This window comes from Canis lupus, chromosome 34, assembly GCF_003254725.2.
Source record: "Canis lupus dingo isolate Sandy chromosome 34, ASM325472v2, whole genome shotgun sequence".
Lineage (NCBI taxonomy): Eukaryota > Metazoa > Chordata > Mammalia > Carnivora > Canidae > Canis > Canis lupus.
In genome coordinates this window covers 12,958,582-12,984,387 of record NC_064276.1, presented here as the reverse complement: position 1 = coordinate 12,984,387, position 25,806 = coordinate 12,958,582, and the positions used below count along the sequence as shown (strand labels likewise).

Here is a 25,806-nt window from a genome sequence, read left to right as displayed (position 1 = left end):
TTAGGGCCCATGTAACTCCTAATACATTTCGTTTACTATAACTACTAGTCCAGAGTAACATATAAAAAACTACTTGATAGAAGTTTTAAAATATAAAGATTATGACTACTACTCTGTTATCAGTATGTACCAGACCTTCTCCTCAAACCACATTCTTCTAATCCTTTTAAAATCCTTTTACAAGTTGTCACAGTGTACCCAGTGATCTTTTTTAAAACAAACACAGGAGCTCTGCAGTCCTGCCAAATTTCATCCCAAAAGTTCACTATTAATAAGCAACAAGACCTGGTACCTATCTTTGTGGGTGGAATTATATCCCCAAAAGAGATATGTTGAAGTTCTCATCCCTGGTACTTGTGAATGTTACCTAATTTAGAAATAGGTTCTTTGCAAATATAATTAGGATACAAATTAAGGTAAGGTCATAGTGGAACAGAGTGGGCCCTTAATCCATTGGATGGGAGTTATAATGAAAAGAACAGATCCATGAGAAGAGGACTGCCTTATGACAATGGAGACAGATGGAAGTGTTGGAGCTCCAATCCAATAACTACCAAAGGATTCCTGGCAGACAGTCAGATGCTAAGAAGAAGAATTCTCATCTGTATGTTTCAGAGAGAGACTTCTGGCTTTCAGAACAGAGAAAACAAATTCCTGTTGTTTTACGCCACCCAGTTTAGTCTGTGATACTTTGTTACGGCAGCCCTAGGAAATTAATACACCATCTATCTTTCCAGCCATATCACCCTTCCCACTTCTGCACAGACTATAAGCCAACTACGCTGAAATACTGGAATATGCCATCTTCCCTTCTTGGTTTGCACAGGATATTCCCTCCACCTAGATAGCCTTTCATAAATTACCAACCAGTTGAACTATTCATTCATACAGCTTCTTCATGAGGGAGTTAAGTGCTTGATCTACAGTGTTCCCTGGAGTGGTTCATGACATACTAACACCACTTAGTATGTTAAACTTTATGCACGTCCATTCATCCTAGCAGACTGAGCCCTTTGTGGGCAGGGACTATATTTTATATTCCTAGTGCCTAGCAGACTAAAGGTACTTAAATATGGAATCAATGAATAAAAGATCCAAATAGTACAAAAGTCCTCTATGAAAAGATGTCATCTATATACAATTTAATCCACAAGGGCTATTTATTTAGGTAATACTATGTTAGGCACACACAAAGTATCAATCTACTACTGAAAAACAAACCTTAATCTATAAGATTCTACCAGTGATGACACATACGACTGAAGAATACCACTAAAGAACAAACAAAACTTACTGGGGGAGTTTTCTGAGAGAGCTCTCTATTCAACCTGTCAGTAAAACTCTGTATTAGCGTGTTTCCTCCTGCCACTATAACACTGCCATAGAGACCCTAGGATAAAAAACAAAAATATATTAGTTCCAAATGTTTCCAACAGTTTTAAATACAACTACAACTAATAGTATATCCTCCTCTACAATTTTCCCTTTTTTAATTTTCTTACTTCTATACAGATCTAGTAGCTTGATCCAGTGGTTCCCAATCCTCGCTGCACATTCAACTCATTTAGGGAATTTATAGGACATCAATGCCTGGGGGCTATTAAATAAAAATCCAGGGGTGGAGCCAGGCAAAGGTTTTGTTAGTTTTAAACTCCAATGATTCTGGGGCGCCTGAGTGGCCCAGTCGGTTGAGCATTCAATGCAGTTTTAACTCCCATCATGATCACAAGGCTCAGGGGATGAAGCCCCGCCTTGGGGCTCTGTGCTCAGCAGGGAGTCTGCTTAAAGATTCTCTCTGCCCCTGCCTCCACTTGCGTGTGTGCTCTCCCCTCTCTTTAAAATCAATAAATAAATCTTAAAAAAAAACAAAAAACCCTCCAGATGATTTAATGTGGATTAAGGCTTAAGAACCACTAATTTAAAGCAATTATTCTAAAACTAAAACCCAATCATAATTTTTTGGCAGATAGCTGCCAATATTTAGTAGAGGTATGTTTTATACCTTCACCTTGGAATGCTCATCTAGAAGTATTCAAAATTAGACAGTGAAGATTATTTAATGATTATGACAGTGCATAATCTAATAAGATCCCTGACCAAAATGACTGTTACCTTTCTCTTTTGCAGGGGTATACATCAGAACCACATAGGGACTTTTTTTCAAAATCCACCCCAAAAAACTGAGTCCCTACTTACAAGCAGTTCCTACTTACAACCTCTAATTTGCATGTATGTATCGTATCAGAAAGCTAAATGTCAGCCTGCTTTTTAAAGTTTTTTTTTTTAATTCTGTTAGTTAATATACATGTCAACCTGTATGCTTTCTAATGGCTAAGTTCATATTTTAAAAATTTATTCCAAATATCTAAATCCTCTAACTTTTAAAAGAGAAAATGGAATATAGAAGCACGTCCTCTGCAATCAGTATTTGTTAATTAAGGGAGAAATCTCACTAAAAACAAAGTTATCACACTCTTATAGTAAGTATAATTCAATTTAATTGCCTTCCCCCAAAGTGGCCTTGAGTGTGTGTTAAAAATCTGTGTGCACATCCCTATTGTCTTAGAAGCACCATGTGTTTGCTAGGTGCTAGCTGAAATATAGAACATTTTTCATTGCCACCCAAAAGTCTTTTTTTGAAAGTGTTTTTTTTTTTTTAAATTTTATTTATTTATTTATTTATTTAATTTATGATAGTTACACAGAGAGAGAGAGTGAGAGAGAGGCAGAGACACAGGCAGAGAGAGAAGCAGGCTCCATGCACCGGGAGCCCGACATGGGATTCGATCCCGGGTCTCCAGGATCGGGCCCTGGGCCAAAGGCAGGCGCCAAACCGCTGCGCCACCCAGGGATCCCTTGAAAGTGTTTTTTAATACATCCCTAGCTATTGGTACTATGCTCTAAGCAAATGAATTAACTCAATTTTTTAAGGCAGTATGTTGGCTACAAATTGAATCTAGGGTTTAAATAAGATATAATCGATCTAATAAATACTATGTATATAATATGGAGCTAGCATTTAAAACTTGGCAAAGCACAAAAAATATGAAGGTTGATCCTCTAAGCTCCATGTAAAAGTTATAACGTAATTTAAACCCACACCTTTCTGAACAATAAAAGTAGCAAAACTATATACAACAAAAGTCACCAATAATATTTATTTTGGTTTGTCACATTTTAGGAAATCTCTAGAAGAGCACTATCCAAAAAAAACTTTCTGTGATGACAGAAATGTTCCCTATCTGCACTGTCCTACAGTAGCCATTAGCTGCATTTACAATGTGGCTAGTGCAGCTGAAGAACAGAATTTTAAATTTTTACTTATTTTAAATTGTCACATGTGGCTGGTAGCTTCCACATTGGACACCATAGCTCTAGATTTCTGGATTTTTCCTTTTCTAGTACTTCATGATTTTACATACTCTAAAATAGATTTCAAAGTCAAGGGTCAAAGTTGCCAACTTAATTAAATATTGATCTGGGAGCACTCTCTTACCCTAAAAAATACCTTTATACCATAAGCAGGAGGCTGACACTTACTGGTCTGATATCAATATCGCACATTCCAACACTTGTAGTGACAACGTGACTGACTCCCAGCATTGTATTTCCTGATAACCCCTACAACAAAATAAAAATGAGTAGTCCACAGAAGAACTTCAAACAACATACCCAAGAATATCTAGGCAGTCTTATTTAGGTTTTATAATTACACAAGATCTTCACATATACAGGACAAGCCATGCAAATTATGAATCAAGCTTTCATACCTTTACATTGGAAGGGTCAAATAATCCTTCAGGAATCTTTAACCGCTCTGCTCCAAAGTCACAGTTGTATCCATTAGGGAATTCATAATGAACAGTTGGCATCTGTGCAGCTACTCTGAAAACATAGTAAACATTAAACAAAAGACAGAATCCTATTCGAAATTATAAACTAAGAAATTATCAACTTCTAAGAAAGCAGAATATCTTTTGTTATTCAATATTTAACATAATTTTTTACCTTTAGACCAGTTAAGCGTATTCTGCAATTCTTTAACTAAATAAATCATATTTCTCTCCTCATTTATGAAGTATTCAGTGTTGAGAAGATTAGTATGAAGGTTTTAATGAGCTATTATAAATCTTATAGATAAGAAAACATACTGTTCATCATAAGTTGAATCTGATACTTGAAGTACTGAAGCTTGAAAATCCTGGATAACACACTATGGATTAAAAAAAAAAAAGTTTTTAAGAAACAAGGTTATGGAGATTTGTCTTTGCAATCTATACTTTTGTAATATTATATTTGAAATACTTAATGAAACTGGACCATGTTCCTGGATGGCAAAGTCCTTTCATGGGTATAAATCTATCCAGCAAGGACTCAGAGTATCAAGAAACCCAATTCTAAACATCTGCATTAGAAACTAAATTATATGACATTTAAATTAACAGTAATTATGGAACAATAATGAGATAAAAAAAAAAAATCAGGAACCCTCATACCTGTCCTGCATAACAAAACTGGTTTCAGAACACTGTTCTTTCCTTAAAGATAAGCCTAGACTTAGATGCAAGATTATCTGAATATGTAATGTATACATATACACATATATGGCATCTTATGTAATTTTTAATGACTGCACAGAGTATAAAACAATTAAAAATTTTGCTACGAAATAAATACAACCTCTGGGCTGCTAATGAAAAATCTCATTTAATATCTAGACAAACTGTTAATCATCTTCACAATTTTTCCTTCTACTAAACATCCACAAAAAATCTTTATCTTTAGGTGTAAAAAAATATCAGACAGGATATACCTCTGACAAATTATGACTTTCATAGCCTTTTACTGTTAGAAATGAATGTACATTGCGGTGTGAGAGGTTTTACTAACCTCTCCTCCTCTAAGTTATATGTTCGGAGATGGATTTTTGGTAAAGAGAATCTTACTGGCTCCTTACTATGACACATTTTTTTAACACGACATTTTTTTAATGACACATTTTTTTTTTAATATGGCTGACTGATGTTAAAAAGAACATAACTGAGCCATACTAGCAGGTCTCTACAGACTAAAACTATTATCTTAGACAAAAAAATGAACAGAATAACATAATGTTTGCTTTTACTCCAAAATCAAAGTTCTTTCCAGGTCTTATCATAGTAATGTAAATGAATGCAGTAGTTTGTTGAGACAACTTGTTTGACAAATACAAAAAATAGCCCTTCCTCTAAAAATAAGCTATTATTTTTTATTGTAAAATATCATTGAAACTATAAAGCGGCAGCCCAGGTGGCTCGGCAGTTTAGCGCCGCCTTCAGCCCAGGGCCTGATCCTGGAGATCCGGGATCAAGTCCCATGTCAGTCTCCCTGCATGGAGCCTGCTTCTCCCTCTGCCTGTGTCTCTGCCTCTCTCTCTCTCATCTCTCATGAATAAATAAATAAAATCTGAAAAAAAGAAAAAAATATATATATATATACGCGCTCAGGGTGCTAGGTGGGCTCAGTTGGTTAAGCATCTGCCTTCAGTTCATGACCTTGGGGTCCTGGAATGCATCCCCAACATTCAGTGGGGAGTCTGCTTTTCCCTCTCCCTCTGCCCTTCCCCCCGCTCATGCTCACACTCTCTCTCTCAAATAAAATCTTGAAAAAAAATAATAAACCGCTCACATTCTATTAAAAAACTTACAGCCTATAATAGTTTTATGAAGAGAGTAAGGCTACTTACATTACACATGTAATTGTGCCAAGACCTTGTAACCTGTGGCAACTTCTCTTTTCTTTTCCAATTCGCTGGAGATCCTTCACGAACAGCTTCCTGAGTACCAAGAGCATGTGCTAGGTTAGGAGGGTTCACAACATAGGGGTGGAGAGTTGGAGATAAATTCCAAAATGAAAATCCAGGCATCACTTACTTTTGATGCAATCATATATGGAGGAATCAGTTCTATATTCATTTCTTGGAAGAGTTCTCTGCATTGCATAGTAATAAAGTCTCCAGCAAGAGGGGATTTTACAATGCCTATGAAAACAGATTAAACAAGGCTAGGACAGCATTAAACCCAAGCTCCTTGGGACAAATTCTTCTGTGTATTTATATATGAATAATTTTTTCAAGTAGAAATAACTGAACTATCCCTCTAAGCATGAATGAAGCCATGTATCAGTTTAAATATACATTATATTTTTTAAAAACCCTTAACAAAGAGATCTTATTTGGAAACTGGTATGACTTGATAGTCCAAGTCATACCAATCACTGTGTGATAGTCCAATCACTGCTGTATTTTCTATGTCTTCATGGCAGCTAACATCATCTCAGTGTACCCTAGTTAAATCCATTTACCTTGCTGAAGGACATAACCATCATGAACTGGAATTGCAGTGGTATGAGTGGCTCCACTGTCCAAAATTAGCCCAGTAGAACGACCATTAGCAAATCTAGTTTAAAGCATTAAGGAAAAGAAGGTATCAAGGCTCCTAAAATAATATTTATTATAAAGGGAAAGTTTTATTAAAGCATTCTTAAACATGTGTATTATGGCTTAAGATATGTTAAAGTTAATCCAGGGATGAAAACTGGTGTCAAATAACTCTGGGTTAAAGACAAATGAGAATAGGCAGAACTTCCATAATGATGATGAGAGGAAGTCAGGGAAACCTTTATCCCAGAGAGAGACATCTATTAAACTGGTCAAAATTAGCACAATCTTTCAAAGTCTCTGGAGACAGATGAAAGGACTTATAACAAATTAAGAAGCATTTAACAAAATCTACAGAAACTCGGTACGAACAGTGGTAGGCTGTGGCATTTGAGCTACGAACTAAAACCATTCTCCACAGAGGATTTAAAAAAAAAATATTTCAGCAGTGTAGCAGCTGAGTGGCAGTTCCAACAAATCAATAGGAAAGCTATTGCAGGTGGATTCAATGGCCAGCAAATATATCGGCAGATCCCAGCTTTCCACAGCTCTGTGCTGCAGAAGGCCTGTGTCATGAACCTCATAAACCAGTACTCAGGAGTAGGGCCATTCACATGGTCATCAAATATTTACTGAGCATCTATTATGTGCCTAGTGATAAGTTTGGTACTGAGGGAAGGTATCAATCTGGCACTGGCATTCCCAAGCACAGAAGGCACAAAAAGGTGACCCGAAGCAGGCTCTACCCTGAAGGGTATCCTGTTTAGTAAAAATCAGTAATGCTGTGAAAAGAACAGCTCAGGGTGTCCTAGGGGTATAAAGGAGAAACCACTTAACCAACGCTGGAGAAATCCAAATGTAAGGTAGGGAGGAAAAGACAGGGAAGATAGGAACATGTAGGAAGGCCAGCAGGCAAGAGGGTACAGTGAGGCCAAGGAAGTGCAAAGTAGTTCAGGAGAGCCTGCAAGAATGTACATGATTTTGGCTTAAAGCAGCCTGGCAATTAACAAAGATTATTAGAGGGGCAGTGGGAATGGACAAGGTGAGAAGATGGGTTGCAATAATCCTGGAAATAGCTTACACCTAAAGCAGTGGCAGTGGAGAAATAAATGGATTTTGGAGGTAGTGGGGAGGAAAAAAAAATAGGTCTTGATGACTGACTAAATTTGAAGGGTTAAAGAGAAAGATTTCTGGTCTGTGCAACTGGAAGCTAGACGATTTTTGGAGAAGGAATAAATTTGAGAGGAGAGAAGATTAATTCAGTTCTGGACATAATGAGTTTAAAGTGGTTCAACAGAGAACTAATACAAAAATTTCTAGTAGGGCACCTAGATGTGGGCCTGGAGCTCACAAGAAAGAGCTGGGATACAGAACAGTACAGATTTGGAATCTGTTAGTGTATGACTGGTGTCTGAAGCCAAGGAAATTAATAATTTAAACCAGAAAGAGCATGTCAAGAGAGATGAAGGGCTAACGGCAGAAAACCAAGCAATGGGTAAGAAATGATCAGAATCAATAAGAATCAATGGCCAGAAAGACAGGTTGGTGATTTATCTTTGCTAATATTGGTACTCTACTGACCTTTGGTCAACTATACATATAAATGTTAAATTGAGGCTCTATTAGTACAAAAGGACAGATGCAGTAATACCAGACTAAAAAGTAGCATAAAGATATATGGACCCTCCTAAAAATAACAATCAAAATCTGAACAAATTATCTTAAATAACCACTTTAAGACTAGAAAGCTTTCAAAAGCAGCCAAAATTTAGTCTCCTAGAACTGCCGCTGGAAGGGGTAAGAAGCTGAAGTTTATAGCTTCCGTGCCTGCAGGTGCTCCCCAGCTCCATGGCTACGGCTTGGGAAAGCAGTGGTGGAGAACTGCACCTTCACCACTTTGAGTGAACAGAGGAAGTTCAGGGCTGGAAGAAAAGCTGGACAGGTAAAGTTGAAACCCTACAAGCCAGGAAACAACAGAAAGGGTAAAACCCAAATCTGAGTATAAAATATACCCACATCTCTGACTGACTGCTAAACTATTCAGGGCCAGGACTTTGGGGGCCCAACAAAAACAGAACACAGACTAATCCACTCTTCAAATCAGAGCAGCACCTGTGAGTTCTGTGATTTTGTCACATTTTTAGCTAAATGCATTCTCCAACAGTATGCAGCTTGGTTCACAGAAAGCCCTCCTTACTAGCTTGAGATGTCAAGAGGACAAAGCCTGAAGTGGACAGATATAATAACCTAGCGGTCAATTAAGTCAGATAAAACAATGCAACCCTTCTCACTAATATTTTTGTTCTTGGAAAGCATATCTTTCATAAAAATGTTATTTATGCTAACCTTAATGGATCTTTTTTGGTCATTTTTAAGTGAATAATTAAAAGCTAAAACAATTCTTAGTTGGAGTGCCTGGGTGGCTCAAGCAGTTGAGCATCCAACTCCTGGTTCTTTTGCTCAGGTCATGATCTGAGGGTCATGAGATGGAGCCCCACATTGGGCTCTGCGCTCAGTGGGGTATCTGCTTCTCTCCTCCTCCTCCTGCCTCTCCCCCACCTCATGCACTGGCTCACTCTTTCATATAGATAAAGTCTTAGTTTTAATTTCTCACAGTAATACTGACAGATAAAACCCACATAAACAAAATCTTTTTGCAGTCCTCAGTAATTCTTTAAAGTATAAAGGAGTCCTGAAGCCATGCATGTTTGAGAGGTCAAAACAATTTTTAGAATACTCCTCATATGTTATTTGCCTTTTCCAGTGTCATTTTCTCATGAGTGTATAGGTGACTTTTCCAAAGACCATGTCATATGTGATACAGAACAGACTGAATGCAAAAGACAGATATGAGAATCCAACATCTGCTATTAAGCCTGACATTAAAGAGATCTGAACAAATATAAAGTAATTCCACTCTTTTCATAATTTTTTTTGATTTTAGAAAAGTTAATTTTCATTAAAACATTTTATATTAACCTACAATGATTTATTATTTACTTAAACTAATAAATCTAATTTTTTTGTTTCTATTTTAATTTCCAATATGGTAAACACTGACAGATATAATCCATGAAAGCTCTGGTTATAAAAGGTTCGAAATCTGCTGGGCTAGAAAAACATAGTAAAAGGACATCAGTCAGCTAAATCCAGAAATGTAGGAAATTCTACAGGACAATCTACTTCCTTAACAAATTACAAAAGAAAAAAAGGGTCTGGGGGAATAGAATCTACAGATGAAAAGAGACATGCTGAACAAATATGATGTCGGGCCCAGACTGAAATATATTAAACAGTTTTTTAAAAAAGGTTGTGATTACTATTTTTGTCTTTAGACACATGGTCAAATCTTTTAGGGATCCATGCTAAAGTTCCTATGGATAAAACTGTATCATCCTTGGGGTTTACTTCAAAATCACAGTAAGAGGGGGACTGGGTGAGGTTGTAACTACTACAAGTTAGCTATGTGTTGAAAATTATTAAACTGTGTGATGTGCAGATGGAGGTTCAATATAATACTGTGTTAAAAATTTTCCATAGAAAAAGGTTAAAAAATAGAACAATGCCCAATTCTGTTTATACACTCTTTATAAGGAAGTAGCCAAATAGACCTATATTCAAATTTAGTAAAGCCACTTGAAATTGTGAACTTGAACCAGTTTGCTTACTTTGACTTGAGAGGGTTATTAATGAGTATTAATGAGATAATACAGTGCCATCGTCTACTCAAAAACGTGCAATGGTTCTCTAGAGTCTAAAGTTCAATTTTTTTTTTTTAAAGATTTTATTTATTTATTTACTTGAGAGAGAGAGAGAGAGAGAGCACAAGAGGGGCAGTAGGGAAGGGAGAAGCAGGCTGCCCGCTGAGCAGGGAGCCCAACGCAGGCCCGATCCCAGGACTCCAAGATCATGACCTGAGCTGAAGACAGACATTCAACTGACTAGGCCACCTAAGTGTCCCTAAAGTTCAAATTTTTAAAACCTAACATGTAAGGTCTCTATAGTTTGACCCAAACCTATTTCCTTCTGAAGTCTAACAGAAATCTTCAAAGGAAAGAAATCTTCACAGGAAAGAACACTTACACTTTCTACTGCCACACTTTTGCTAAATTCATCTTCAAAATAGCACTACAGACAATATTAGATTACAGTCCCCACAGTGACCCTCACATATATGTAAAATTTACTTAAATAATATAGCAATTGAGGAAGGTATACAACATAAATTAGTAAAAAGTGAAGCTAGGTTTTAAGTACTTAATTCAAAATCAGTTTGTAAGCATTTCAACTTGAACTCTAAATACAGGGCTCCTTCCCCCACCTCATACAAATCAAATCTATTCTCTTCATAAACATTTGTCAGGCAACTATTTTCCTCTGGGGAACTTCCACAATTCCACAAAAAATTATAATCAATCATGTACTTCTTCATAACTTTTGCCAGTTATTTTGAAGTGCTTATATTTAAATCTATTATTTACCTTTAAACAAGAATATTACATTACATATTCTTTGAGATAAGAACATAACATTTCCTTGTCTGTCCTTTAACATGCCTACAATTAATATTTGATTTTATTTTAAATTGGTGATTTAATCTTAAGTGAATTTATATATAATTTCCACTTTTCTATGGTAATGGGAAAAGAGAAAGGAAATGGCAATCTTTGAATTTGCTTAAACACTATCTTCTATTCCCCTACTAAGAAACAAAAAATTTCAAAACCTTATCAACAAGCAGGATTTGAGCATTTCTTTATTTCCCTCTAATAACTTCTGGTATATCTTTTCCAATAAGAAATACTGAAAGATAAAAAAGGAGAGAGAGAAAAACCCCAAACTTCTGAACAAGCAAGAACTGGCTCATGTCTTCCTGCTGGGGGCATTCTCTTTAATGGTACCATATTTACTTTGAAAGAAAAGCTGAGTATTACTCTTTCAAGGATACGCTGTCAAAACTGCAGTTTTGCAAAGGAAGAATGCAGGGATGTTGTAGTGTTCAAACATTAACTCTGTCAGTTTCTCTCTCTTTGCTCTAGTATTCCACTTGAAAAGGGGGAAAAAGAAATGCAAGTTATTTACTGTTTAAAAACTAAAATGTTGATTTATTTCAAGATTCAATATAGCACCACATTAACAAAGATTTAAGCATTAAAAACAGAATACCACATAAAATAATCTTCATAAGAATATATGTGTATTAAAAAAAAAAAAAGAATATATGTGTATTTATTTCTATTTATCTGTAAATAAATTCAGTAAATATAAATGAAAATTTATTTAATAAAAAGTATAATTATCTGTTGCTATGAATTCTACAAGTTACAGACTTCAAAGTACAAGAAAATCACAATTCTTATAAACTATTATTAAATCTTAAGAATTAATCTGGTAATTTTAAACCACCAAATTCTCCTACTTAGAGTTGGTACACATAAAGAAAACTATAGGTTAAAAACAATAACAAAATATTGATAATTTATGATCGTTACGATAATATCGTTAATTTATGATTTATGATAATTTGGACTCTACTAAATTTATTTCACAAGAGTCCTGGGTCTAGTAATTTCCAGCCCTAGTTCCATATTTGACTTCTCTCCTGGAAAACAGAATATAAAAGCAGATACACCTTGCCCCTGGGGCATACGGGACAATTCATAAACCCAAATGGGAAGTGGCCCAAGGAATTCAAGTGTTAAATAAATCCCTGGAAAAAATAAATAATCAAATTCCATTTAGGGTGCTTTGTTATTGTTCTTTGAATATTTTAACTACTGAAATAATAAAAATTGTAACAGGATATAAAAAATTAATCCTCCTTTCCCTAATTTTCAAAATTCAAAATATGCCTCTTTAAAGAAAAAAAGAACACAATCTTTGAATGAATTTAAAAAACAACTACAAAACTCAGAAAAGAAAGCCTGTCTTACCGGTGCTTCTGACATGAGAACAGGATGCAGGCTGGCTTCTGATTTGACATGCATTTTGTAGGTATGATCCAAAATAGCCTGGAAACTATCCCAGTCTTCAACTACAATATAAGATTAATACCTTGAAAACAATGCTTAGTTGAAGATGAACACAGAATCTTTTAAGAGATGGTTTCTATAGTTAAGCATTAACATAGAATCTACTTATTTTATAGATTTACTTCGTAATACAGTACTTTATATAGACATCATCTTTGTTGTCTATAAACACGGAGCCTCTTTTTGGTTCCTCCAGCCCCAACAGTATCACAACTCCTAGACCTGTCCCAAATATAATTACTGTATCTAATAGACCTAAAATGCCAAATAAATATTATTCAATAAGTACTTACTAGAAGCACAGTATGCAATTTGAATGGTAAGAAAAAATACAAAAGAATGGTATGATCTAGATTGGATATCAAAAAGCTTACAATCTACTTGAAAAAAGATTTAAAAACCTAAAAACCTAAAAAAAAAACCTTCAGGGAATAGTTCAATTTGGCTTCCACCTAAACATTCCATCGAAAATGCTTGCATAAGTCACTAATGACCTGCTGACAGACAAATCCAGGGGAAACTTCACATTTGTAATATCCTTGACTCCTTCAACATCATCTGACACTACTGAACACTGAAGAGTTTACAAACTTGCTCTGCCACAGTCCAAAGAAAAAATGTCATTACCTGTACAACATACTCCCACAGGCATATGAGGATTTGTTTGTTTGGTCAATGAACTGTTAGTCACTCTAACACTTCCTTTCTTGTGTAAATCTCAATGTCACAGCTGAGAACAATGAAAATGAATCACTTCTATGCTCCAAGAACTTTTTCTTCCCTTAGCCTTCTCCTGAATATTATTTATCCTCCTACATCCCTAACTGTTCCTTCTCATTCTCCTTCATGGACACCCATTCTTCTCTTTGGATAAAAACAGAACAGGCTCTCACAAGGGACGCTATCCTCCACCTGTGTCTCATCTTCCACATGCTTTCTGGCTAATATAATACAACTCCATGTCTTAAAATTCTTCTCACCGACTTACTACAACAGCACCTATATTCAAATACTTTGCACACAGTAACTAAAAAAGACCTGCTTGCAAGGCTGACCCTTAGCTGGCATCTGAGAACTCTGATTGATAACTACACTACACTGATGAAACTTCCCCTAAATGATGAGAGTAGTTCACTGCACCTCAACTGTTTGTACAATGTGGTTTATGATGAACACCTTTCCCACTGAGAACCCTAGGTTTTAGTACATGCAAGGCACAGGGTACCCACATGATCACCCCCAGTAAAAATTGTCTCTAATGAACTACTCTGGTAGACAACACACATGTTACATCTCATTGCTGGAGGAATTAAGTACATTCTGCTTGACTCCACTGTGAAAAGACTCTAAGAAGTCTGCACTGCTTTCCTCTGGACTTCACTCCATGCCCTTTCTTTCCTGTTAATTTTGCTTTGTATCCCTACAGTAGAATAAATCTTAGCCATGAGTACAACTATATTCGGAGTCCTGTGAGTCCTTCTAGTGAATAACTGAACCATAAGAGTGATCTCCGGTATTACATTTGCCTTTTAAGACCATAAAACCTCCTCCTTCCCATTCTATCCTACCTCAATGCATGGTACCCAATCACCCCAATCAAAAATCTAGGAAAATTTTCATCTCTTTGATACCCCTCAAAGCCAACTCAGGATCTCCATCAGTAATAAAATGTGAACCCTCTTCATTTCTCATCTGAATTCTCACCTAACTAATCCTAGTATCTTCCTCTAATCTAGCCTATATAACACTGTTAGAATCCTCCCTCTAGTTGGAAAATATGAATATTTCATATCTCTGTTTAAATTCCTTTGGGGTATCCTTTCATTTGCCAGCTTAATACACCCCTAGTGTGGTGGTTTACAAGTCCTATCATGATTGCTCTCTGCCCACCTTTACTGCAACTGGTCCTAATACACCCACTGTTACAGGGATCCTTTTTTTTTTTTTTTTTTTAAAGATTTTATTTATTCGTGAGAGACACACAGAGAGAGAAAGAGGCAGAGACACAGGCAGGGGGAGAAGCAGGCCCCATGCAGGGAGCCCGATGTGGGACTTGATCCCAGGTCCCCAGGGTCATGCCCTGGGCTGAAGACGGCGCTAAACCGCTGAACCACCCGGGCTGCCCTGTTACAGGGATCCTTAACGGATGACCTTTCTAAACATGTAAGCTTCTTCTGCAGCTCCACCTATTTACATATGCTGGTTGCTCTGCTTTACTCAACCTTGACATTCAGACTAATCCTCATTTCTTGGTCAAGATCCAGTACAAAAGCTACCTCCTTTATGAAAACCATCACTGACTTCCAATGAGAGTTAAATACCTCTCCTCTCTAATCTCACTGCTTATCAAACACAGCTGTAACACTTAACCTACATATTTCTATATTTATATTTATCTCCCCTATGAGTTTCTTAAGGAAGAGGAACAAGTTGATGCATTTTGTATTCTCGTGCCTGGAACAGAGAGTTTGTGTAATAAAAACAACAAAATATCCAATATTCGAATTATAGGAAGTTTTGTGTCTGGGGCACCTGGGTGGTTCAGTTGGTTAAGTGCCTGCCTTCAGCTTAGGTCATGATCCCAGGGTCCTGGGATCCCAGGGTCCTGGGATGGAGCCCCGCATGGGACTCCCTGCTCAGCAGGGAGCATGCTTCTCCCTCTGCCTCTCCCCATCCCCTGCTCTTCTGTGCTTAAGCTCACACTCTCTCAAATAAATAAATAAAATCTTTTAAAAAAATTAAAAACAAAAATTCAATTTAAAAAAAAAAAGAGGTTTTGTGTCTAAAATGTAGCACGCATACTCTATAATCAAATCCATAGAAACAAATATTGTACCCATTCCATTTTTTAGTGGTGAAATGGCCTCTGTGTTCTCCCTGGGAACGCGCAGGGCATTAGTATCTATGTAATAGGTGGGGCCGCCCTGTTTGCCTTTATCACCGTCTATTTCCATCAGTGTGCTTCCATCATCTCTTTCTACCACCATACCAATAGCTGTGGGGAAATCCACCTGGAAAAGTCAAAAACATAAGAATACAAGTTTTACTTGCTTTTACCAAGTAGTCGTTTTTTTCAAACTAAAGTCTTTTACCATAATTGAGTCAGAATTTCTGCATGAATTTGATTCTGCATAAATGTCCCTTTCATATCTAATGAACTAACACTATACTTACCTTGGGACAGTCTTCACCAGCATAACCAGCTCTCACAGTATAGGATCCAATATCAAAAACAAGAGCTCCAACTTCATCTGAAAAGATGAAAGGATAATTAACATTAACACAGGTATCATATTAAAATTAAGAGTTGTTAATGTGCTTAAAATAAGAATGTGAAACCTCTATTACAAATTAAAATAAGTATTACATTCATATTATTACTGGCTTGAACCTAGTTTTAAATACACCTTAAAAAATAAAGATTCATTTAATTAAAATATAACAATACATTGTATATCAGCAGAGGTTCAATCAAGAATGAGATGGTACACTAAAATTGGGTAATCTGCAAGAGTTTACTTATTAAAGGGACTATTTATAAAGATACAGGAGGCACAATACAGGAAAACCAAAAGGGACAGTATGGTACGCTAGCACTAATAATAGAGATTTGTTACCACTCTTAGAACGGAAGAAACATGGAGAAAGAACTGTTACCAGAACCTAGAGAGAGTTCTATTTGGGGGGCTACCTGACAGCTGTGACTTCAGTTGAGGGATGCAGTGACCCATGGCTAACCCTGAGGGGAAGAAATCATACTAATAAATATGCCAACCTCAACCTCCCTCTTCCCCCTCTTCATTGGCTCAGGTGATCTTACAATTTCTCGTCCAACTGGGCTACTAATGAATGCAAAAAAGATCCTCTATTAATATTTCTACCAGGACCAGAGGCATGAAGCAGGATATGGTTACCCTACCACTAGCCAAACCAGAGGTTAAGAGACCCACTGAAGCAGTCTATAATGGTCATCCTTATGGGCACAAAGAGGGTGGAAATGGGTGGAAAGTAGATCTGCAGGGGGAAGTGTAGTGTAGTACACTTAGGTACCATTTTTTCATATGTTATGGGAAATTATATCCCATGCAATTAGAGAAGAAACTTAGCAAAACTCTTTTTCCAAGAAAAAGAGGAACTCTGGATAACAGTTTTTTGTTGTTGTTGTTTTTGTTTGTTTTTTTGGATAACAGTTTAAGATATAATTATGCAGACCAAGTAAAAAAATCATTAAAATGAAGTTATCAAAGTTCACACATTTCAAAGATTTTTAGTAGAGTTTAATGCTGAAGAAGAAAGCTGGTAATTTTTTTTTTCCACATTCAAATTCAGAGAAAAGACTCTAATTATACTTTTAAAAGACTTTACCCAAAACAGCATGCCTCCAAAAACAAAACACTTGGGTTTCCCAGGCACTGATTTTTCACATAATTTTTTTTCAATCATTAAAAAAATAAAGAACTATAATTTACACCTCCATTAAAAGGGCAAAATCCATCTGATAAGACCAAGTTTTGTCAAAGATATAGGGAATGAAGAGCTCCTGCACATTTGCTTATAAAAGCTTTAAACTGATACAACCACAACGCACAATTTAGTCATATGCATTAAAGTTGAAAATGAACATATCCAGAAATTACACTTTTATCTTCTCTAGAGAAACTCACACATATCACAAGGAGACACATTTAAGAATGTTTACTAGCTATGTGACTTTGAGTGATTTCTAACCTCTCTGCCTCCGTTTCCCCATATGTAAATGTGCATAATAATAGTTCCTATCTCATAGGATGCTCTAATAATTAAATGTGTTCAATGCTATAATACATGTCAGCACTTAGAACAGTACCTGCACATAACCACCATAAGTGGGAGCAGCTATTACATTATCACCACATTGCTTGTCAAAGTAAAAGATAGAAATAATCTAATGGTCTCCTCAGGAGGGAAATAGAGCAACTATAATTTGTTCACACCATGAAATACTATAGAGCAGCTAAAATGAATGGTCTAGATCTACATGTATTAATATGGATAAATCTCCAAAAAAGGATTAGTTTGAAAAGCTATTAAATATATATGTGTGTCTTACTATGTATACATATATGAATACATGTATGTTACACTATATATATAGTTACTATGTACATTTATATGAATATGTTATGAAACTGTTTAATTCATTATGAATACACACACACTTAGTAAAAGCACAGAGGTCTGGGATTGTTGCATACAATTTCAGTTCTGTGGTTACCTCTAAACTGGAGAGAAGGAATCTGTATCAATAATATTCTATTTATCTCAGACAAATATGGTAAAATATTACATCACATATAAACTTACATATATTTTACTTTTAGCATGTTAGAAGTATTAAAAATTAAATTTTAAAATAAAGAAAACTAAAAAAATAAAAATCAATGATTATACAGATATTTGTAGTTAAGAGATGGTGTCTTTACAGAATAATGATCTCATTTTTATTCAAATAAAATGAGCTACCCATTTTTATTTCTAGTTTGAAAGGAAGTTTCTGCATTTATTATATTTCCCAAAGTAATTATCCATTCTTTATACAATCCTCTGATCCCAATTATTTTATCTGAAAGCAGGAGTCCTTAAAAGCAGAACACTGCATTTGTTGTCACCATAGTATGTACATTCAAGTACAATAGTAAAGTTACCAATGAGTATGAATTAATAAGCTTTAACACTAACAAACCAGAATACTGGCTAAAGAAACATCTTAACTAAATAAATGGATTGCTTTGCCTGATCAACCAAAATTTTCAATTCCTATTCCCAAGGTTCTATCTTTTGTCCTACACCACAGCTCTTAGCCTTTCCTGTATCACGGACCTCCTTCACAAAGCTCTGGGCTGAACTGTTTCCCTTAAAACCCATATGCGGAAGTCTTAACCTCTAGTACCTTAAAACATAACTGTATTTAGAGATAAGGTCTTAATTTAAAGAAGTGATTAAATTAAAATGAGATCATTAGGATGGGCCCTAAGCCAAATTTTTATGACTGGTGTCCTTGCATGAAGAGGACATTTGGACACAGATACATACAAAGGAAAGACCATGTGATGACACAGGGAGAAGACAGCCTTTATAAAGCAAGGAGAAAGATCTCAAAAAAACAAAACAAAACAAAACAAAAAACAAAACAAAACAAAAAAACAAAAAACCCTACCAACACTTTGATATCAGATTTCTTGACTCCAGAATAGAGAAAATTAATTTCTGTTATTTAAGCCACATAGTCTCTGGTGCTTTGTTATGACAGCCCTAGCAAATGAATATAGACACGTTAGGAAATTTATGACTCCCTTCTTGTAAGGTTTTAAAAGAGATTATAAAAGAAACTAATTAATTATAACAAAATATAGTTCTACCTGTGGATTACTTGGAGAAGCTAGGGACCCCATATTTGGAACCCCTCCCTTAATTTATCCTTTCATAGGTAATCTGTTCCACCCCTACAGCCTTGACTTCTACCAAAATATTAATAATTCCAATCTCAAATCTCTCAAGCTCTCAACATCATCTTGGATCCAATATCTTAAACTGTTTTTAAAATATCATAAATAAGATATTTTATTTATTCTCATTAAATGTCTGAATTTCTTCTTGGACTGGCAGCTTGTATACATCAACTTGGTCAACCTGAGCACTGATCTCATCCTCAATAGCTTTTCCAGAATTACTACCTTCACCATGAAACTCCATGATCTTTCCCAATTCAAACTTGGGCTTCTTCAGCATTTTTACTTTTTTTTTTTTTATTTATTCATGATAGTCACAGAGAGAGAGAGAGAGAGAGAGAGAGGCAGAGACACAGGCAGAGGGAGAAGCAGGCTCCATGCACCGGGAGCCTGACGTGGGACCCGATCCCAGGTCTCCAGGATCGCGCCCTGGGCCAAAGGCAGGCGCCAAACCGCTGCGCCACCCAGGGATCCCGCATTTTTACTTTTTTAACAAAGACATAGACTTGTCTGTCTCTTCCGACGGTATCTGGAAATGGTCAATTTATTGACCACTTCTTTCAAGTCATTAGTCTCTACCTCTCAAGTCATAATTTCCATCATCTTTTCAAAAAGATTTTATTTGGGATCCCTGGGTGGCACAGTGGTTTAGTGCCTGCCTTTGGCCCAGGGCGCGATCCTAGAGACCCGGGATCGAATCCCACATCGGGCTCCCGGTGCATGGAGCCTGCTTCTCCCTCTGCCTATGTCTCTGCCTCTCTCTCTTTCTCTCTGTGTGACTATCATAAATAAATAATTAATTAATAAATAAATAAATAAATAAATAAATAAATAAATAAGATTTTATTTACTTATTTGTGAGAGATACAGAGAGAGGCAGAGACACAGGCAGAGGGAGAAGCAGACTCCCTGCAGGGAGTCCGATGTGTAACTGGATCCCAGGACCCCGGGATCATGACCCGAGCCAAAGGCAGATGCTCACTGAGCCACCCAGGTCCCCCACCCCCCCAATCATCTTTTTCTGTATTCGGTGGAACTGTTGGTGCTGAAGTCTTCTGAATCAAATTTTTGCATTTTTTGGTAAAACCAACACAAAATAAGTGAAGCAAATATCCATCAGCAATCTTGACCTCAACATGAGCTTCAATCATGTCTGCCACTTTTTGACCAGGGAACACATTTTGTCACAGGTAAGATCCATGTCATGGAAATCAGTCAGGTAGTTTTTGCCCTGAATCTTCTCAGTAATTAGCTTAAATTTTCTAAATGCAATTTCATCAGGTGCACTTGGATGGCACAGTCAGGCATTAGACTGTTGAACTCAGGTCATGATGGGAGTCCCCCACCCCCCTCCTTCACCCTGTGCTGGGCACACAGAGTCTGCTTAAGACTCTCTGCCCCACTGTATTCCCCCCCACCCCCACGCATGCCTGCAATCACACGCACGCTCTCTCTCTCTCTCTCTCAAATAAATAAATAAATAAATAAATAAATAAATAAATAAATAAATCTTTAAAAAACAAAAAGTAAAAATAAATTCAACTTCATCATTCTGCAGATTGCCAAGGCTCACTTCAAAATAATGATCCTTAGGCCATCAGATGTGATTTTGGCTCCATTGAATTCTCATGACTAGTGTTTTTCCAATATTTCTTATACTGATGATACGTAATACTTTCACATGAGACCAATTTTTCTTAGAAAAATAGATCAACTGCTTTCTTCTTGGCTCCTTTCCTGCCACATTTCATAAGGTACTTGTTCTTCACCAACCACCATGGTGCTACTCAGAGAGCCAAAAGACCTATCTCAAACTTCTTAGTGTACAACATCAATTCCTCCTGATGTCCCACTGGTACCTCAAATCCAACATATCTGAAGCACTGTCTTTTTTACCCCATCCTAACTAACCTAATCTCAGTAGTGATATCCCAATTAGCAGCCTAATCAGCGGAGGCAAAAAACTAAGAATTGTGCATGTCTTCATATTTCCGCTAAATAGTCCTCAGTTACCTTCCTCTTTACAACCACTACCACAGTCTTGAGTCAAGCTCTTTAAAAAAAAAAAAAAAGATTTATTTGAGAAAGCAAGAATGCCAATGCACAAGTGGGGGAGGGGCAGAGGGAGAGAATCTCAAGCAGACTCTCCGCTAAGCACAAAGTCCAAGGCAGGGCTCCATAAAACAACCACAAGATCATGACCTGAGCAGAAACCAAGAGTCTAATGCTCAACCAACTAACCCACCCACCTTGAATCAAGATCTTAAAAAAGGATTACAATTATTATGCTTTCCATCTCTTCACCTTCTCCCTTCCCTTTCAAACTGCTATACTGTGATCTTTCAAAATTGTAACTCTGAACATATGGGAACATAAATGCCTCAATGAAAAGAAAGCACCAATCAGTGGTTTCCCATCATCTACAAAATAAAATTCAAATCACTTCACCAAGTTGATATTCGAGGCCTAGCAAAATCTGGCAACTGTTTGGTTTCTCACCTCACACACTAGCATTACCAGATAATGTTGTCTCCTAAACACACTGTGTACTCTCACTCAGCTCAACTTTGCATATACTGTCCTTCTCCCCTCTACTTCCATCATCCCCATAACCTCTCGTAAAATCCTCTGGTTCCCCTACACTGAGTTATTAACTTTCTCGTCTGTTCTACCTTTGTACCTTCTATATATTGTCATTACTGAACACACTTCATTGAATTAGTTACCCTTTCTCATCAAGTTACCCAATTCTATTATACCAATGATAAGATGCACCATTATTGCATGCATTACTAAGAAATAAAAGCATGCTGCCAATTAAACTCTGCCACAACATCAAGAAATATTCCATGTCGGGATCCCTGGGTGGCGCAGTGGTTTAGCGCCTGCCTTTGGCCCAGGGCGCGATCCTGGAGACCCGGGTTCGAATCCCATATCGGGCTCCTGGTGCATGGAGCCTGCTTCTCCCTCTGCCTATGTCTCTGCGCCTCTCTCTCTCTCTCTCTCTCTCTGTGTGACTATCATAAATAATAAAAATTAAAAAAAAAAAAGAAATATTCCATGTCAATTAGATTGGAATTAAATTATTTTAATTATGTAAAATAGAAAAACCTCCCCAGAAAAAGGAGAAATATTCCAACTTCAGCTCTTTAAATATGGAGGGGAAATGTATGACTAAAACTAAATACAATATAGTGTCTATGTGACTGACTCACCTACCTGTAAAACTGAGCTTCTCGGAGGCAGAGGCTATACCTGCCTGGCACATAGCGAGCATTAAAAAACATTTTATGAAATGAAAAATTCAACAAATCAATTATGTTTCTGTCCTAATTAGATGGCAAACTATTTTCTCTCTCTCTCTCTCTCTTTTTTTTTTTTTCAAACTAGACATAGAATTTTAATCTGAGTGAGACTCTTGATTCTTGGAATTTTGCATCTGCTTATTTTCCTTTTTCAAAGGATGAGAAATGGGTTTATTTCCTGTACCTGGTTTTGTTAAAAATTAAGTACCAATGAACCCAAAATAGGAGAATGGCAAAGGGAGATAGAAAGCTTAAACCATAACCGCAGAGGTCCAGATATATAAAAACCGGGATACAGTTTCCAATAGATAAAAATTCTTAAGAGTTGGATCCCTTTGCTACTTAAAACACTGTTTTCACTTTTCTGAGGATGTTGATGTTTTTCCTATGGCTTCCAAGTTTAGAGGTGTGGTAATTTCTCTGGGAAAACATGAAGCAATGGTGGCAATTTTCTAACCAGGTCTTAAAACATTCCAATGTGATACTGAAGGCAAATGACTTTGGGAGAAAGTGGGAAGGTCGTTTTATTTTTTTGTTTGGACAAAGGTGCTTATGGGGATGATGGTTCTGAGAAATTTTTAAGGTTAGAGATTTGGGGGTAACAGGTGCAGGAACGATGAAACACAATTTATCAAAGTTGGTCTATTTATTTTTATAATGTAAGGTTGAAATAAAGGAGAACCATGGAAACATGGTCCTAGGAGCAATGAGTAGGCCTGGAAACCAGGTAGAAAGTACAGAAATCTTTCTATAATGAATTATGCATTATACTCAAAGCTAAAGATCAGTGTCAGATCTAGTCAGAAATCTTTATTAGAATAAGATAGCCATAAACTTTAAAATTTAAACTGCAAAGGTCTTTTAAATAAGCAAGCAAGTTAAAAATAAAACTTACTAATTAATTACACAAAACCTAGGTGGGAGGTTTGGTTTCTTTTCACCATACACCCTTTGGAAAATGTGACCCACTATAAATACTGGCCATACAGGGGTAACTCAAACACAAAATCATACACTTATTTTTGTGAGCTTTAAATACCTTATATGTGAAATAGGCTTTAAGACATATTCCTCTCCATAAGCAAATGAGACACAGGATGTTTATTGTGAATACCTAAACCATACATGAATACGCTGTCGCTATATAATTGAAAAATGACTTATGGAGAAACAACCAAAAAACTTTTTAGTTTTAAGATGGGAAAGGGTTTTATTGAAATGCCTTTTTCTTCATCCCAGAGATTCTTGTTCACCCTTATTAGGAAGTTATGTAACTCTGGGCCAGTTGCTTAAACTTTTCCATACCTTATTTTCTTATTCCATAATATGGAGTTAGCAGTACCATTTCCTATGGCTGCTGCAGATTGAGTTAATACACATATTAGTGCAACACATGAAAAGTCTCTGGAACAGTTCTTAGTACAAAGTATGCATTCAATAAATGTTTGCTGCTGGCATTATAAGTATCCACCTCTATCTCAGTCATAGTCAATAATGCCTTCTAAGGAAATAATCATGGACAGCGTCTAGGTACTTGGATCAGTGAACCTAAAGGTCAAAATAGAGTCAGCCTCCATGAGACACAAAGATCCACTTTTTGGGTCAAGATTGCATCTTCAGATGGAAAGGAGGTAAATCATGAAGATTCACTAGGCTTTCTCCAAAGTAAAAATGGGACAACTACTGCCTCTCACATTTGAGAAATCAAAACCCAGAATATATACAGAGAAGAATGGGAGGAGGGGTCAGCATATTGCCCCAAAGAAACTCCTGCTACATTCCAAAAATCAAGAACTTTGAGAACCTCATTTCTATCCCTTACCTGTAAAATGCCAACTTCTTCAGAAACACTAACCTTACTAGACACGATAACAAAAGCAACACTTTAGATCTGTCTCCTCTTTTTCCAAACTCATCAAACACAGCACAGACCAGAATCAGATACACCAGTGCCTCCTACCTATGTAGCAAGAATGAAAGCTCGATTCAGTATGCGTAGAGGGGGACTCGAGGTTCTGCATTTCTAAAAAGCTCGCAGGTGATGCTGACGCTGCTCATCCAGGGACCACACTTTCTGCAGCAAGTGCACCATTAGCTCAGCTCACCGAACCTTCAAGCCCACCCCCACTGGGTGGGGATTGTCGTTCCCAAAATGCGGGGCCCCGAAGTTGGGAAAAGCTAAGTGAACTTACTTAGCCAAGGCCAACGCGCTCACTAAATAGGCTGGAAGTACAGGCAGCCAGGTCTGTGGAACTCCCAGGCCCGTGCGGACCCTTCCAGCCCACCACAGCCCCCGCCAGGGACGAGGTCTTTAAGCCACAGGTGTCCCCACGAGTCACCCTGAGAGCCCAGTCAGCCGACAGGCAGCTGTGAGGCAGCTGGGCGTCCCGAGGCCCGCACCCCCCGCCGCTCGCCTGGCCCTCGGGGACGCTGCGGAAACCCTCGGTCCGCGCCTGCCAACTGCCGGGACCTCCCGAGTTTAAACCGGCGCGCGCCCCGACGGAGCCGGGTTCCCGAGACTCCCCGCAGGACGCGAGCCCGCAGCCGGCCGCTCCCGCCGGGGCTCTGCGGGCCGGCCCCCAGGACGGAACGCCCGCCCAGCCCGCGGCCGCCGTGCACCCCGAAAGCCGCGCTCCCCCGGGCGCCGGGGCTGGGAGGGACCGCGGGAGGGACCGCGGGAGGGACCGCGGGAGCGGTCGCGGCGCCGGGCGGGCTGCGGGCTGCGGGCTGCGGGCGGCGGGGGCGGGCAGAGCGCGGGGCGGGGACGGGGCGGGGAGGCCGGGGTCCCAGCGGGGGAGGCCGGAAGGGGCCGCCGGGGAGGGGAGGCTTGGGGGCGGCGGTCACAGACCCCGCACGCTGAAAAGGCGCGCTCTCCCGTCCGGCCGCACTCACTCACCTCCCCCGTACACCCCGCCGCTCATGGCTGCTGTCCGCGCGACTCCTACGCTACAGGCTACCGGGCGAAGCGACTGCGACGGCCGCGAGCGCGGGTCCCGAGAAGCACCAGCCCCTAGCCCCGAACTTCCACCGCCACCCCCCTCGGGCAACAAAGCAGCGTCCACACACCGCGGAGCTCAGCCACACTTGCTGTCTGCTCCTACCAGCCAATCACGGGAGGGCCGGGGACGCCTTAGCCAATCAGAAGGAGGCTGCGCTGCATCCCCGCCGCGGCACGGCCAGCTCAGCCAATCGGAGGCAGCCATGGAGGCGGGGAAAGGGGAGAGCGACGGAAGGAGGGAAGGAGTTGGGTTGCGGAACTGGCCCCGGGCGCGGGAGGGAGGGGGGCTGGGCGGAGCTCCCCGAGTGGGCGGGAGGCGCGGCGGGCGGCGCGGCGGGCGGGGGGGGCTCGCGGAGGCAGGCGGGGCGCGCGGGAGCCGTGAGGCGCCGGCGGCGAACGCAAGGCCCCGGGAAACAGCCTAGAAACGGCGTGTCCGCGCAGCGAGCCGAGTTTCGGACTCTGGAGACTGCAGAACTTTTTTCACACCCCGGAAAAAAGTATTTTCAGCCACCTTTTATGTTAAAAAAATAAAATAGTATGCTCAACTTTGGGGTCGGGGGACAGT

At 38.6% G+C, this 25,806-nt stretch overlaps 1 protein-coding gene across 5 annotated transcripts in view; it reads right to left on the bottom strand.

Annotated features, from left to right (window-relative positions):
* The window catches only part of ACTL6A (actin like 6A), a 28,339-nt gene extending 2,991 nt beyond the window's left edge, over positions 1-25,348 (bottom strand). The window contains exons 1-13 of one of the 5 annotated variants that reach the window (XM_035710222.2): positions 24,436-24,703; positions 24,204-24,317; positions 15,625-15,701; positions 15,287-15,461; positions 12,352-12,452; positions 11,367-11,464; positions 6,343-6,437; positions 5,913-6,019; positions 5,726-5,815; positions 4,152-4,213; positions 3,771-3,885; positions 3,541-3,621; positions 1,295-1,390 (exon numbers count right to left, since the gene is read on the bottom strand). In XM_035710222.2, coding sequence (XP_035566115.2) covers positions 1,295-1,390; positions 3,541-3,621; positions 3,771-3,885; positions 4,152-4,213; positions 5,726-5,815; positions 5,913-6,019; positions 6,343-6,437; positions 11,367-11,464; positions 12,352-12,452; positions 15,287-15,461; positions 15,625-15,701; positions 24,204-24,264 — 1,158 coding nt within the window. In that variant the 5' untranslated portion in view covers positions 24,265-24,317; positions 24,436-24,703. Of the gene's footprint in view, positions 1-1,294; positions 1,391-3,540; positions 3,622-3,770; positions 3,886-4,151; positions 4,214-5,725; positions 5,816-5,912; positions 6,020-6,342; positions 6,438-11,366; positions 11,465-12,351; positions 12,453-15,286; positions 15,462-15,624; positions 15,702-24,065; positions 24,318-24,435; positions 24,704-25,139 lie in introns of those variants that run through there. The other 4 variants (XM_035710223.2, XM_025451486.3, XM_025451484.3 and 1 more) reach the window with 4 other exon arrangements.
* Positions 25,349-25,806: the final 458 nt, after the last annotated feature.